The 11,948-nt window shown below is 34.8% G+C and overlaps 3 protein-coding genes, 1 long non-coding RNA gene and 1 other non-coding gene across 7 annotated transcripts; 2 read left to right on the forward strand and 3 right to left on the reverse strand.

The window, feature by feature from the left end:
- Window positions 1–426: 426 nt before the first annotated feature.
- On the forward strand, window positions 427–2,162 carry WRKY29 (WRKY family transcription factor). Its single transcript, NM_118486.6, has 3 exons — window positions 427–969; window positions 1,216–1,332; window positions 1,430–2,162. The coding sequence occupies exons 1-3, from the start codon at window positions 608–610 to the stop codon at window positions 1,881–1,883; spliced, it is 933 nt and encodes a 310-aa protein (NP_194086.4). The 5' UTR covers window positions 427–607; the 3' UTR covers window positions 1,884–2,162.
- GH9B15 (glycosyl hydrolase 9B15) lies at window positions 1,912–4,654 on the reverse strand. Its single transcript, NM_118487.4, has 8 exons — window positions 4,392–4,654; window positions 4,069–4,281; window positions 3,734–3,934; window positions 3,572–3,649; window positions 3,307–3,459; window positions 3,100–3,208; window positions 2,830–2,996; window positions 1,912–2,754 (listed from the first exon to the last, which is right to left on the reverse strand). The coding sequence occupies exons 1-8, from the start codon at window positions 4,581–4,583 to the stop codon at window positions 2,428–2,430; spliced, it is 1,440 nt and encodes a 479-aa protein (NP_194087.1). The 5' UTR covers window positions 4,584–4,654; the 3' UTR covers window positions 1,912–2,427.
- Window positions 4,655–7,356: 2,702 nt separating this feature from the next.
- AT4G07135 lies at window positions 7,357–7,933 on the reverse strand. Its single transcript, NR_142100.1, has 2 exons — window positions 7,644–7,933; window positions 7,357–7,488 (listed from the first exon to the last, which is right to left on the reverse strand). It is a non-coding gene; the product is annotated as an other RNA (long non-coding RNA).
- Window positions 7,598–7,666, reverse strand: U1.12p. Its single transcript, NR_142101.1, has one exon. It is a non-coding gene; the product is annotated as an other RNA (small nuclear RNA).
- Window positions 7,934–8,543: 610 nt separating the features above from the next.
- Window positions 8,544–11,730, forward strand: SGT1A (phosphatase-like protein). Of its 3 annotated transcripts, NM_118488.6 has the most exons (11): window positions 8,544–8,718; window positions 8,803–8,969; window positions 9,548–9,617; window positions 9,805–9,929; window positions 10,078–10,180; window positions 10,255–10,351; window positions 10,434–10,499; window positions 10,593–10,731; window positions 10,825–10,904; window positions 10,989–11,093; window positions 11,181–11,730. In NM_118488.6, exons 2-11 carry the CDS (start codon window positions 8,810–8,812, stop codon window positions 11,286–11,288), a joined length of 1,053 nt encoding a protein of 350 aa, NP_194088.1. In that variant the 5' UTR covers window positions 8,544–8,718; window positions 8,803–8,809; the 3' UTR covers window positions 11,289–11,730. The 3 variants fall into 3 exon arrangements, with proteins under 3 accessions (NP_194088.1, NP_849429.1, NP_001031704.1); NM_179098.3 differs by having other exon boundaries at window positions 8,544–8,969; NM_001036627.2 differs by having other exon boundaries at window positions 8,673–8,969; window positions 9,545–9,617; window positions 11,181–11,514.
- The last annotated feature ends 218 nt before the right edge of the window (window positions 11,731–11,948 follow it).

Genomic DNA, 11,948 nt, shown 5'->3' on the forward strand with positions numbered 1-11,948 from the left:
ATTATACAAGTATCATGAAACTAGTGACAAAACCTCGATCAAATAAAGAAATTACCATGACGACAAAAGATAATTAAAAAAAAAACTACTATATGTCATACTCATGCATATGCATGTACAAATGCCGCTTTAAATATTTAATTTAGTTAAAGCAATGATATTTAAATTCTCTCTACTTCATATATATTCCAAAAGACATATTGTCAAATTCCTTTTTTTAGTTATATATAATCATATATTCATATTGTTATATTTTCAATATTTAATAGTAAGATGGACTTTCCTGAATGTTGTGTATGATTTATAATTTGAGATATTTTGTCGGAGATGGATATTTGACAAGTTAATGTTACTTTATTAAAATTTTCTAAACATTTAGGTACGAATTGACTTTTTCAAAAGTCAACACAATAAATTTTAAAAGTTTAATGACTTAACGGGTTCACATGGGAAACGAAAACACCCTAAACCACAAACAATCTAATCTTATTTCCTTCTTTATATAAACCGCTGTTTCCCAAAAGGCTTGTTCTCGTCATATGTACTTGTACACCAACCCACCAAAAGAGATAAAAGAGGAAACAAAAACTCGAAAAGAGAGAGATATATGGGTGAGGTGGCTTATATGGACGAAGGAGACCTAGAAGCAATAGTCAGAGGCTACTCCGGCTCCGGAGACGCGTTTTCCGGCGAAAGTTCCGGTACGTTTTCACCTTCGTTTTGCCTACCGATGGAGACGTCTAGTTTCTACGAACCGGAGATGGAGACAAGTGGCTTAGATGAGCTCGGTGAACTTTACAAACCCTTTTACCCTTTCTCCACACAAACGATCCTCACAAGCTCGGTCTCTCTCCCTGAAGATTCAAAACCTTTCCGAGATGACAAGAAACAACGATCACATGGTTGTCTTTTATCCAACGGATCAAGAGCTGATCATATCCGAATTTCAGAATCCAAATCAAAGAAAAGGTCAGTATTCTTGAAGTTCTTTAAGAGGGTTCTTTAAAATGCGAAATTTGGTTCTAAAATATTCTTATCAAATTAATCATATAAGAAAATTGGGTTTAAGTTGTCTTAGTTACTAGTATAAATCATTAGTAAAATAAATAGTAACGCATACGCGTTTTGTTATATAATTCGTATAAATATACATATATATGCTCCTTGTTGAATAATTAGATCATAAATAAATAATATAAGTTTGAATTTGGACAGCAAGAAGAATCAACAGAAGAGAGTTGTTGAGCAAGTGAAAGAAGAGAATCTGTTGTCGGACGCATGGGCGTGGCGTAAATACGGGCAGAAACCCATCAAAGGATCTCCATACCCAAGGTCTTTAACCAATCCCGGTTTAATCTCATCTTCCTTTCTCCTAATCAAACATAACCGGTTTACTAATCTTTCAATTTTGGTGTTTCTTTTTTTTCAGGAGTTATTACAGATGCAGTAGCTCAAAAGGGTGTTTGGCAAGAAAACAAGTCGAAAGAAATCCTCAAAACCCGGAGAAATTCACCATAACATACACTAATGAGCACAATCATGAACTACCAACCCGGAGAAACTCATTAGCCGGTTCGACTCGAGCAAAAACTTCCCAACCCAAACCAACCTTAACCAAAAAATCCGAAAAAGAAGTTGTTTCTTCCCCTACAAGTAATCCTATGATCCCATCCGCTGATGAATCTTCTGTTGCGGTTCAAGAAATGAGCGTTGCGGAAACGAGTACGCACCAAGCGGCTGGAGCAATCGAGGGCCGCCGCTTGAGTAACGGTTTACCATCGGATTTGATGTCCGGGAGCGGAACTTTTCCAAGTTTTACCGGTGACTTCGATGAACTATTGAATAGCCAAGAGTTCTTCAGTGGGTATTTATGGAATTACTAGAGAGCATTAGGTGTATGTATATATATATATATATATATATATATATATATTCAAAATTATATTATAGTTTTAGCCATTGAGGAAAATGTATATTTATGTCTAGTCTCTGGAGATTAGAGCGTCGTAATTTTCGTCTTGTTTCCAACTTAAGCCTTAACCAATATAATTCGGATTTTCTTGTTATACAAATTGGTAAGAAGACAATCCACAAGAAGTGAAGTGTCTAACGTGAAAACATATAGTAAATAAGAATGAACTATATATAATGTATCATAAAAAATCTATACAATACAATGATATAAGAAAACCTATATAGACATCTGTAATTAAATAGTTTTCATTTTAGCTAAGATATACGATTCAATGATATATATGTGAGTGTGTGTATGTGTGTAGGTATATACATCTATATAGAGATATATGTTTAAAGCAAACGATACATCCCCTGACTAATTATTTAAGTTTGTAGTCATAATAGTTTGTTGATGAGTAATGATTCTTCTTTGCTAATATTTGTTTCCCCACAACCAATCTAAACGTGAGTTTATCCGGAAGAACTGATTAGAGCTGCAACAGGTCCAATAAAGGCGGCGTTGATGTAAGTTGTGGGCTCAGCATGAGAGTAATCTGATTTTTTGTCGCTATACTGATCGGATGAATTCGGTCCGCCCACAATTGCACCAATATGCACATTCGGGTTTGGTGTATCAGAATTGTAGTATGAATATCCTCCATTACAGTCAATTTTCTCCGGTTTAGATTGGATCGATGGTAAAGATGAGCCTCTATGATGAGGTTGTGTTGGATACTTTGTCCCAAATCCGACCATGTAAGACATTTTCATTGGATTATTTCCAAGGATATAATCAACCTGAATATTAAACCGGTTGATTAAGAACATGAAAATGGTGTACAGAACCGGACAAGGTGGAAATAATTTATTTACCTGTGATTTGGCAAAATTTCGAATTTGAGATACGGTGAACTTGGTCGAACCGCACTGGATTGAACCAACCCCGGCTTTGGTAAGAGTTTTTGAGTAATGGAACAAAACAGTTGTAGCCGTTGTTACATATTGTAAGTTGCTACTGTCTCTAATAAACAAAAGGCCACCTGAATAAACAAAAAGAAAAAGAAATGTAATAAGAAAGCCAACACCAAAAGAAAAAAACTCAAAACCAATTAACCATTTATTTAGCTAACTAGTGAAAATTACCAGGAGTTGGTTTAATTTGTTGAGAGCTACTTCCTGGCATCATTGCACAGACGAAGGATTCAACATCGGACTTAAATTTTGCCAAGTCATTTGCCCCGTTGTAAAACTCCTTTAAATTAGAAATCAACAAGAAAAATATTAATTTAGATCCACTTAATTAACGTTTATAGAATTTAGCTAAGTCGGTTTAGTTATATATATACTAACCGATACGAGTAAAGCTTGAGCGCCGACGAATTTGTTGTCCCAACTGAATTCATTAACGGCTTGGCTCCAATCTTTATTGCTTATAACATAATTTATGTAAATTTTATCTCCTGTTGCTTTATATAGCCAAGCCGCAGCCCATAATAATTCATCCTAATTTAAAATTAAAAGTGTCTTGTTAGTAACTTATTTACGTACGTAACATAAATATATCCGTAGTTTATCGGTTTAATCTATGTATACCGGTTTGATTTGATTTTATTACCTGGTAGCCGGAGTAGGAGCAGTAGAAAGGGCAAGATGCTTGATAAGAACCTCTGTACTTATCAGCAAATTCAAATAGCTGCATAAAATAGATAAAGCTACGTTACATCACGATTGAACTAATGTAATGGTTTCTTTGGACTTGATGTGTAAATATACTCACGGTTTTTGCATGGTTTAATAGTGTGGATGAATAAGTAGAATCGACCGATTTGAAAACAAGTGAGGCCGCTGCAAGAGCGGCTGCGGCTTCACCCGCGGCTTCAGAACCAGGGGAAGAGGAAGAGATACTGTAGAGAGTTCTTGATGTGTCCATATCTTCTGGCCTCTCCCAACAACTATGATCTGAATTACCATCTCCCACCTTTTTGTATCCATTATAAAACAAAAGCAATAATAAGTATTTGAATTTTGATAGTGAATTTTTTGGTATGAAATATAGAAGATACGAGATATATATACTATTAGAATGTGTAAACCAGGGAAAAGGTTGTTTACCTGGGTATATAGCATGTTGGGAGATGTATGAGCGCGTAGGATGAAATCGGTTCCCCATTTGATAGTAGACCGGAGATAACCGAGCTGGTTAACGGAAGAAATCTCATTTTGGTATTCAATTGCAGCCCAACTTAACAAGGTTGTGGTAAATGACATTGGCCACACAAATTTTACATTGTCACCAGCATCGTAATATCCTCCAATTAAATTCACCTAGAGAATAAAAAAAAATAAAAAAAAAGTGCCAAATTATAGATAAAATAAGGTTCAACTTTGGAAGAAATATCTGCATATAGAGTTGTGTAAGAATATAGGCAGCTTACATTAGCAAGTGAACCATCAGAGAGGGCAGAATCGGCTCGCCATTTAACTCGTTGGTTAGTCGGGAGTTTACCGGATCGTTGGCCTTCAAAGAACAAGATTGACTTGTTAAGTGCATCTCCATATTCAAGAGCTTCCAAGCTTTCAAAAGCCAAGAACATCCCAACTAACATTAACACCAAGAGCTTTCCCATTATTTATTAATAAAACTTTTTAAAGAAGTGTTTCTCTTTTGAAATGGGTTTTGAGAGTTTCTTGATTTTGCATGAAATGTGACTCATGAGGGTATTTATAGATATTGCATGGAAGTTAAGTTGGGTACGTAATGTCATGTCATGAGATGTTTCACGTAATTTTAGGGTAATTTGGCTGCACTGTTTTTATTTTCTCTAACAAGAATTAAGTTTCGATGATTACGGACTTACAAGTAAAGGTTTTCGATATAGCAAGTTGTAGTTAAACATTTCACATCGTATATTTTTTCCTAACCACCACACTTTTTTTTTCCTTCTTTTCTATGATTCTATCTGTGAAGGTTTATAAACTGTTATTTAATGTAGAAGTTTTAATATATTTCCTTAAATAAGACCTTTCTGGTTCATTTACAGCAAAACAAAAAAAATATCAAATCACTACTTCTTTTAAATGATTTTATTGTTTTTTCTTAAAACTAATAAACAATGTGTAAAACCTATGTTTGTATGTAGTTCTATAATCTATATCAATTTATATCGGTTTCCTAAGAAACCCATACCTATAGGTCCTCTGGTCTTACGCATATATATTGTCGTAAATTTGTAAAAATACTCCATAACGATCCACAATTGTGTTTAGGTATGTATCTGAAACTTGACTTAAGAAACAAGGAAATGAATAAGAAAAGATCGTAAAAGGTATTGGTTTAAAAGGAATCAAAATCAAATACGCCGATTCCATGCCTATACTTTAGGATATACAAGCAAACTAATAATAAATAGTCAAGCAGAAAAAATCCCATATTTTGGATGGATAATGAATGTATCCCACAATCCAAGTTCACTAAGATAAACAAATAATACTTTCACATGCAGAAAAGATAAACAAACTTCATTTCCTAATTCGCATGTATAATTTGACAGAAATTGAATTGAACATTTACTAGTTACCCGTTTGGAAAATGAAATTGCAAACTTATTAGATGATGTAACGAACTAAATATATAACATATCATCGTAAATATTGTAAATATGTTCACTTTTATAGCTTGATTAATGGTAAAATGAAAATTTGATCTAAAGAAAAGGCAATCTTATCTAGATGTGAAAACGCAAAGTGTCGTTTTTCACGTGTGAGAATACTGATTGACTGGACTAGTACGTAGTAATATGGAGATGCCGTGCGGTTGAAATGTCTGTATAAAAACATTTCAGCACCCATTCCTTACAACGTCGTCAATGTTAGATTTTGCCGTTAGTTTTTATTTTATTTTGTTTTCAGTTGTCATAAACTTATTTCAGTTATCAGTTATTATAACTAATTGTTTTTTGTTCCTCTTTTCCTGCTAAGTGTAAACCTATTGCACAAATTTCTTGCATGCGTGTTCACCGTATATATGTTTTTAATTCCTCTTTCGTTATTGGGTTTTTAATGATGAAATAAAACGGAACTCAACTAGGGACAGTACAGTTCATGATCATATTGGATACATGTATTAGTTCATTTAATTTAATTCAATTATATACACAATAGTTTATTTAATTTCTCTCTAAATGATTGATGATGATTGACGTTATTTTCACGGTTTTGGTACCGTATAAGTTTAGTAAAGTGTCAAAACGACATTGTTTGTGAAACATATGGAGTATTTTTTCAAGAGTTAATTTGCCACTCTATCATATCGTTTCTAAAAATTGAAATCATTTCTAGTTTTAATCCTGGTTTAGCTGTAGTGATACTATTATGCTCCTCATTCTCACAATTTATTTCTACTTTGTTTCTTTACCTTCACAATTTCTGCCAAATGAGATCAATATAGACGTCTTCAACATCAAAGTTTTTGTTTATAAATACAAAATTTAAAATAATAATTTTGGTCAGAGTCGATGGTTATAAGGTGATGGGCGTGATGGCAAAGCATGTGACAAAGTTTTATGTCCACTATTCTCTTTTCGCCTAACGCAAATTCGTGTACGTTACAACTCCCTAATAATAATGCGTTAATTACTCTGCCAAGCTCATTTTCATTTATTACTTTACATGTTTTTTTTGTTTAAAGCATTGTCATATTTATTGTCATTATGAAACCCAAAATGAAAGGAGTTAATTAGAGATCATTGTTTTCATCTAGAGCAGAGCTCTGAAACTGGAACCAATTATTTGGAGTCTTGATGCAAATTCATGTAGCCTTGGAGCTCTGAAATTGTTCTTCTATATGTTTGCTGATCAAATTGTTAAAATAATGGTGAGACTGAGACTCATGGTTTAAATACTAGCAAAAATGGTAAATTTAAAATCCCCCTTAGCCACGGACCTTGAGCAAAGAGTCTAGTGTATGTGTCTATATATGGTTCACCTTTTGGATAAGAAATCAATTTCAAGCTCATCTTTCTACATAGAGAGAAACTTGGATCTTGTACTTTTTAAGATGGAAACATCCATAAAAAGGTAAAGATAAAGCTGATATGGCAAAACGCCAACAAAATCCTACAAGTAAATAAATCTTGGGCCAACTTTAATGTTCCTAAAAGAAATGAACTTAGCTACAAAGTTACTAGTCACGTCTCTGCTGCCAAAATTCTTGACACATTCTTTACACTTCTTCGAACAAAGAGAATGGTTTGATCCACAAAGGATGCAATGCGCACCGCTTCCACAACATTTGATCTGTGGCATAAATCAATCTTGCACCATAAGGGCTTGAAACTTTCAGCTTTTGCCACTAACACTCTAACGCAAACTTGTGTTAGACTGCAACCAAATGAAATATTTGAGAAGCACCAGATCCATTAACAGCAACTATGAGCCCATTACAATGATTTGCCTCCATCAGTGTCTTGGATCGCTAACACTATCCAATAACCAGCCTAGCTGGTACTTAGACAGAATTTTTTTTTCTTCTGGATCTGTGAAAATAAATGTAACATGAGCCATTGACTAAGATCTAGCTCTAATTAACTCAGTCAAAACGACGATCAAAAGATTGAACTATTGGAAATGGAAGGGGCCGCGCGAACGCAGGCCCCCAAGGCAACAAATAATGACGCAGGATCTCCCACTTGGGGTGACCTTTGGCTTAGCGCACCTCAAGTGCAGGAAGCCACCAGCCTAGGCCACGGATCTTCATGATCACCCGTAAACCCCGTCCAGGTAAGTAATTTGCAATCCTCGACCATCTTCTTTATTTATACTATGCTACACACGAGTGCCCATCCTCAAACTTCCGATGAGGGAGCATCAACATTATCTCGTATCTACTATAGGCAGGCTTTCGTTGTTTGATTAGCCCAAGTTTTATTTCTTGATAGGCCGCAATGTCTATATTCCGGTCCAAATCAAACCCAACAGATTTTTTTTTTGTCGGCTATTTGTCACAGATTTCTTTTTATATACGAGGAACAAGGTTAATTATATTGAACTAAACATTAAAAAAAAAAAAGAATTTTACAGATGCAGGTTGATATTTAACGTTATTGTGGGTCAACTCAACTCATAAGCAAAGTTGATATGATACTATTTAAATTGACTTCACCACATCCACTTGACACTAATAAATTGACTTCTCCATCCCTATCCACACATATTTGAATCTTCCAATAAGGTTCCACGAAACTGCTAGGAAAACAATATTTTCTAAGGCAATAGTCCCACTTTGGTTAATCATAAAATTGTCAAATCCACTATGTAATTTGTGATCCATAATAAATTAAACCAGTTATTCATCATCTAAGTCAGACACTATTTTAACTCTAGAAAACTTGACAAAGTACATGAAATGTTTTTGAAGTGAAGTAACAAAATTCCAACATGTACAAAATATATATTTTTTTTTTTAAACGAAAATATATACACTAGAGACCTCACCTATTTTTCTTAATAATATCAAATCTCACATATTTGATGTACACACAAAATTAAATTTATAGAAAATGAAATATATTATTTTAGAAAAATAAGGAGAAACTTTGTGGAAAAAATAGAAAAATATTTAAATTATTGTTTTTATAAATTTTATTTTGGGTTCGAACTCTTCAACTCCCTGAACACAAGTCGCATAAAACGAAGGAACAATCTAGAAGAAGAACGATAACATCCAATCTCTCTTTATATTCCTTCCTTCCATTGTGGCAATAAGTAACAAACCTTGCCCTCTACTTCATTCCCTCCTTGTTTTGATTTCATCGTCTTTGTTAGCTCTCCTCTGTTTTTTTTTCTTAGTCAATCGATGGCGAAGGAGCTTGCTGATAAGGCTAAAGAGGCTTTCGTAGACGATGACTTCGATGTTGCTGTTGACTTGTACTCCAAAGCCATTGACTTGGATCCTAATTGCGCTGAGTTCTTCGCTGATCGTGCTCAGGCCTATATCAAACTCGAAAGCTTCACTGGTAGCTTCTTTGTTCTGTTATCTTCGTCTTTTACTGTCGTGGACGCCTTCTGGGGTTCTGGGTTTTTGTATGTTTTCGGTTTCTTACTTCATCATAGCTGAAAGTTGTTGACTTTGCTGGATTATGTGTATTTAGGGTTTCGTTTTGTGTCCTGTCGCTTGATAGTGTCACAATTCTTTTCGAAAGTTTAAAGCTTTCGTATCAATTTGATACTAATGTGTCTCTCTTTTGCTGTTTGTGGAGGAACAATGTATCGGAATTGCTTTCATGAGAAACGAAATTTAGTTATTTGTTATCAGTAGCGAGTGCCCTTTACAAGTTATGCATTCAAACATTGGTTTAAGTTGGTTTTAGCTGTGCTAGTCTTTTGATTCTTTGATTGTGAATATGGAGAATTTTGTTTACAGATAGTGTTAAGTATTAACGGAGTATTGAAAGTTTCAATTTTTGCTTGAGTGATTAGTCTTTAGTTCAACTATTTCTTGCTTTAAGAAAGTATTCTCTGCATTTTTAGCGTAGTATCATAGAACTTTACTAGTTGGATAAGATTTTGGTCTCATTTGATTCTCAATGAGCAGAGGCCGTGGCAGATGCGAACAAAGCAATTGAGTTGGATCCTTCATTGACCAAAGCTTACCTAAGAAAAGGGTAACGTTTTGCTATTTCCTCCTATGTAACATTTTTAAGTCGTATATAAGTTGTAGTGAGAGTTTAATTTTCTCTGATTCCTTAGTCCTTAGATTGTTTTACTACCAGTTTATATGGTCTGCAAATGTGGTATATATCTGTCAAGCTATTACTTCCATTGTTCATGGTTTGGTTTTTGTATTTGTAGAACTGCCTGTATGAAGCTTGAAGAGTATCGGACTGCTAAAACAGCTCTTGAAAAGGGTGCCTCTATCACGCCGAGTGAATCCAAATTTAAGAAGTTGATAGATGAATGCAATTTTCTAATCACAGGTATGTTTTTTGTGTTTTTTTCTTGTTTTCTGGTTGATTATGTTTACATGCCTAGAGTGATTGTATTGTTTGCCATGGTGCAAAATATTTTGTTATGTAATTCACCTAAGGTTTTGATCTATGGAACTTGTAAATATCCTTTTTCCAGAAGAAGAGAAAGATTTGGTTCAACCGGTGCCTTCGACTTTGCCTTCAAGTGTGACAGCACCACCAGTATCTGAACTTGATGTCACCCCTACAGCCAAGTACAGGTAGTTTTATTGTAGAAAACAATACCAAAGTTTTTAAGAATCATTAAATATCTGATATTCTTGAGTGTTAACAGGCACGAGTACTACCAAAAGCCAGAGGAAGTTGTGGTAACTGTTTTTGCAAAAGGAATACCCAAGCAGAATGTTAACATCGACTTTGGTGAACAAATTGTGAGTATAAGGCTCTTAAGAACCCAACTCAATGGCACTTCTGTGTGCTTGTGTGTTAATGGTATTGTTTTGTGTTTTGAAGCTGAGTGTTGTGATTGAGGTTCCTGGAGAGGATGCGTATTATCTCCAACCGAGATTGTTTGGAAAGGTAATTTATCTGTTGAATGAATTAATGTTGGTTTTTCTTTCAACACTCTGAGCTGAACATGTTACATGACTTTGTTTTACGGTGTATATTCAGATAATACCAGATAAGTGCAAATATGAAGTATTGTCGACCAAAATTGAGATCTGTCTTGCAAAAGCCGATATAATCACATGGGCCTCCCTCGAACACGGCAAAGGGCCAGCGGTTTTGCCAAAGCCTAATGTCTCATCAGGTTTTCTACCTTTTCCTTCTTCAGTGTCATCTGATGAGCTTAAACAACAGTCTCTTGTAATGTAAATCTTATGTTGTATGTATGATGATGCAGAGGTTTCACAGAGGCCAGCTTATCCATCTTCTAAGAAAGTTAAGGACTGGGACAAGCTGGAAGCTGAAGTGAAGAAGCAGGTCCGTCTCTTACCATGTACTTAAAACCTCGACCAAACGGTTTTGTTTTTTCTCTTCTTTTGTTTGATTGTGGTTGACTTGCAGGAAAAAGATGAGAAGCTGGAAGGAGACGCAGCTTTGAACAAATTCTTCCGGGAGATATACCAGAATGCGGATGAGGATATGAGGCGAGCGATGAGCAAATCATTTGTGAGTATCTCTTTTCATGGAGTACTGTAAAAGTTTTGTCCTTTTGATCGACTCATTTATGGTTTTCGGGTTTTGAACAATGAGCAGGTGGAATCGAATGGGACAGTGCTGTCAACAAACTGGCAAGAGGTTGGGACTAAGACAATCGAGAGTACTCCTCCGGATGGCATGGAGCTCAAGAAATGGGAGATCTGATCTGATATGATATGATGATCCTTTCCTTTTTATGCAGTTGTGAATTTTGCCTAAATGTAGACAAATCTTGAAACCTGGTCCCTTTCTTCCTGTAATGAGGATCCTAAGGTTTTTGCTTTTTTGTTAAATATGGCTTTCTACCTCTGCTATGTTGTGACTTGTGAGTTATATTGTCTTTAGGTCTCAACTTTTTTGTTTTTGTTTTTATTTGAGTATTCATAATTTCATCATGATCACTATTCTTTAGTTTTTGTTAAAACTTACTTAATTAGTCTACAAAACCAAATATATCCCAAGTATGGAGTTAAAAGTCAAAGAATTGAGTTAACCTCTCGATCGAGTTGTAAATTGTCACTTTAGAGTCGTCTCGATCGAGTTGTAAATTGTCACTTTAGAGTCGTTTTAAACTTAAGTATGGAGAAAGTGATTTTTTATTAAAGAGTTATACAATATTTGTAATTATGAAAGGAACTACGTTACCGACTTGGTGTTGTCCAATGGTATATTTTCTAGGTAGAGATGTTGGATTCGACATCTTTAGAGATATGTTTTCTTTAAAAGAAATGAATTTAACTTGTTGTAGATCCTGCTTCTCGAACATATAGAGCCTTCGAACTTAAACTTCCATATATTCCAAAGAAATAAAAAACCCACGTTATT

Source organism: Arabidopsis thaliana, chromosome 4, assembly GCF_000001735.4.
Source record: "Arabidopsis thaliana chromosome 4, partial sequence".
Classification (NCBI taxonomy): Eukaryota; Viridiplantae; Streptophyta; class Magnoliopsida; order Brassicales; family Brassicaceae; genus Arabidopsis; species Arabidopsis thaliana.

What these genes read in the sequence shown, in the direction of transcription:
- WRKY29 (NM_118486.6), top strand. Translation starts at nt 608, where the DNA reads ATGGGTGAGGTGGCTTATATGGACGAAGGAGACCTAGAAGCAATAGTC. An exon ending in GAATCCAAATCAAAGAAAAG is followed by an intron (nt 970 to 1,215) that starts GTCAGTATTCTT and finishes GAATTTGGACAG; the next exon opens with CAAGAAGAATCAACAGAAGA. An exon ending in AAAGGATCTCCATACCCAAG is followed by an intron (nt 1,333 to 1,429) that starts GTCTTTAACCAA and finishes CTTTTTTTTCAG; the next exon opens with GAGTTATTACAGATGCAGTA.
- GH9B15 (NM_118487.4), bottom strand. Translation starts at nt 4,583, where the DNA reads ATGGGAAAGCTCTTGGTGTTAATGTTAGTTGGGATGTTCTTGGCTTTT. An exon ending in TATTAAACCATGCAAAAACC is followed by an intron (nt 3,650 to 3,733) that starts GTGAGTATATTT and finishes TATTTTATGCAG; the next exon opens with CTATTTGAATTTGCTGATAA. An exon ending in ACAAATTAAACCAACTCCTG is followed by an intron (nt 2,997 to 3,099) that starts GTAATTTTCACT and finishes TTGTTTATTCAG; the next exon opens with GTGGCCTTTTGTTTATTAGA.
- SGT1A (NM_001036627.2), top strand. Translation starts at nt 8,810, where the DNA reads ATGGCGAAGGAGCTTGCTGATAAGGCTAAAGAGGCTTTCGTAGACGAT. An exon ending in AAAGCCTAATGTCTCATCAG is followed by an intron (nt 10,732 to 10,824) that starts GTTTTCTACCTT and finishes ATGATGATGCAG; the next exon opens with AGGTTTCACAGAGGCCAGCT. An exon ending in AAGCTGAAGTGAAGAAGCAG is followed by an intron (nt 10,905 to 10,988) that starts GTCCGTCTCTTA and finishes GTTGACTTGCAG; the next exon opens with GAAAAAGATGAGAAGCTGGA.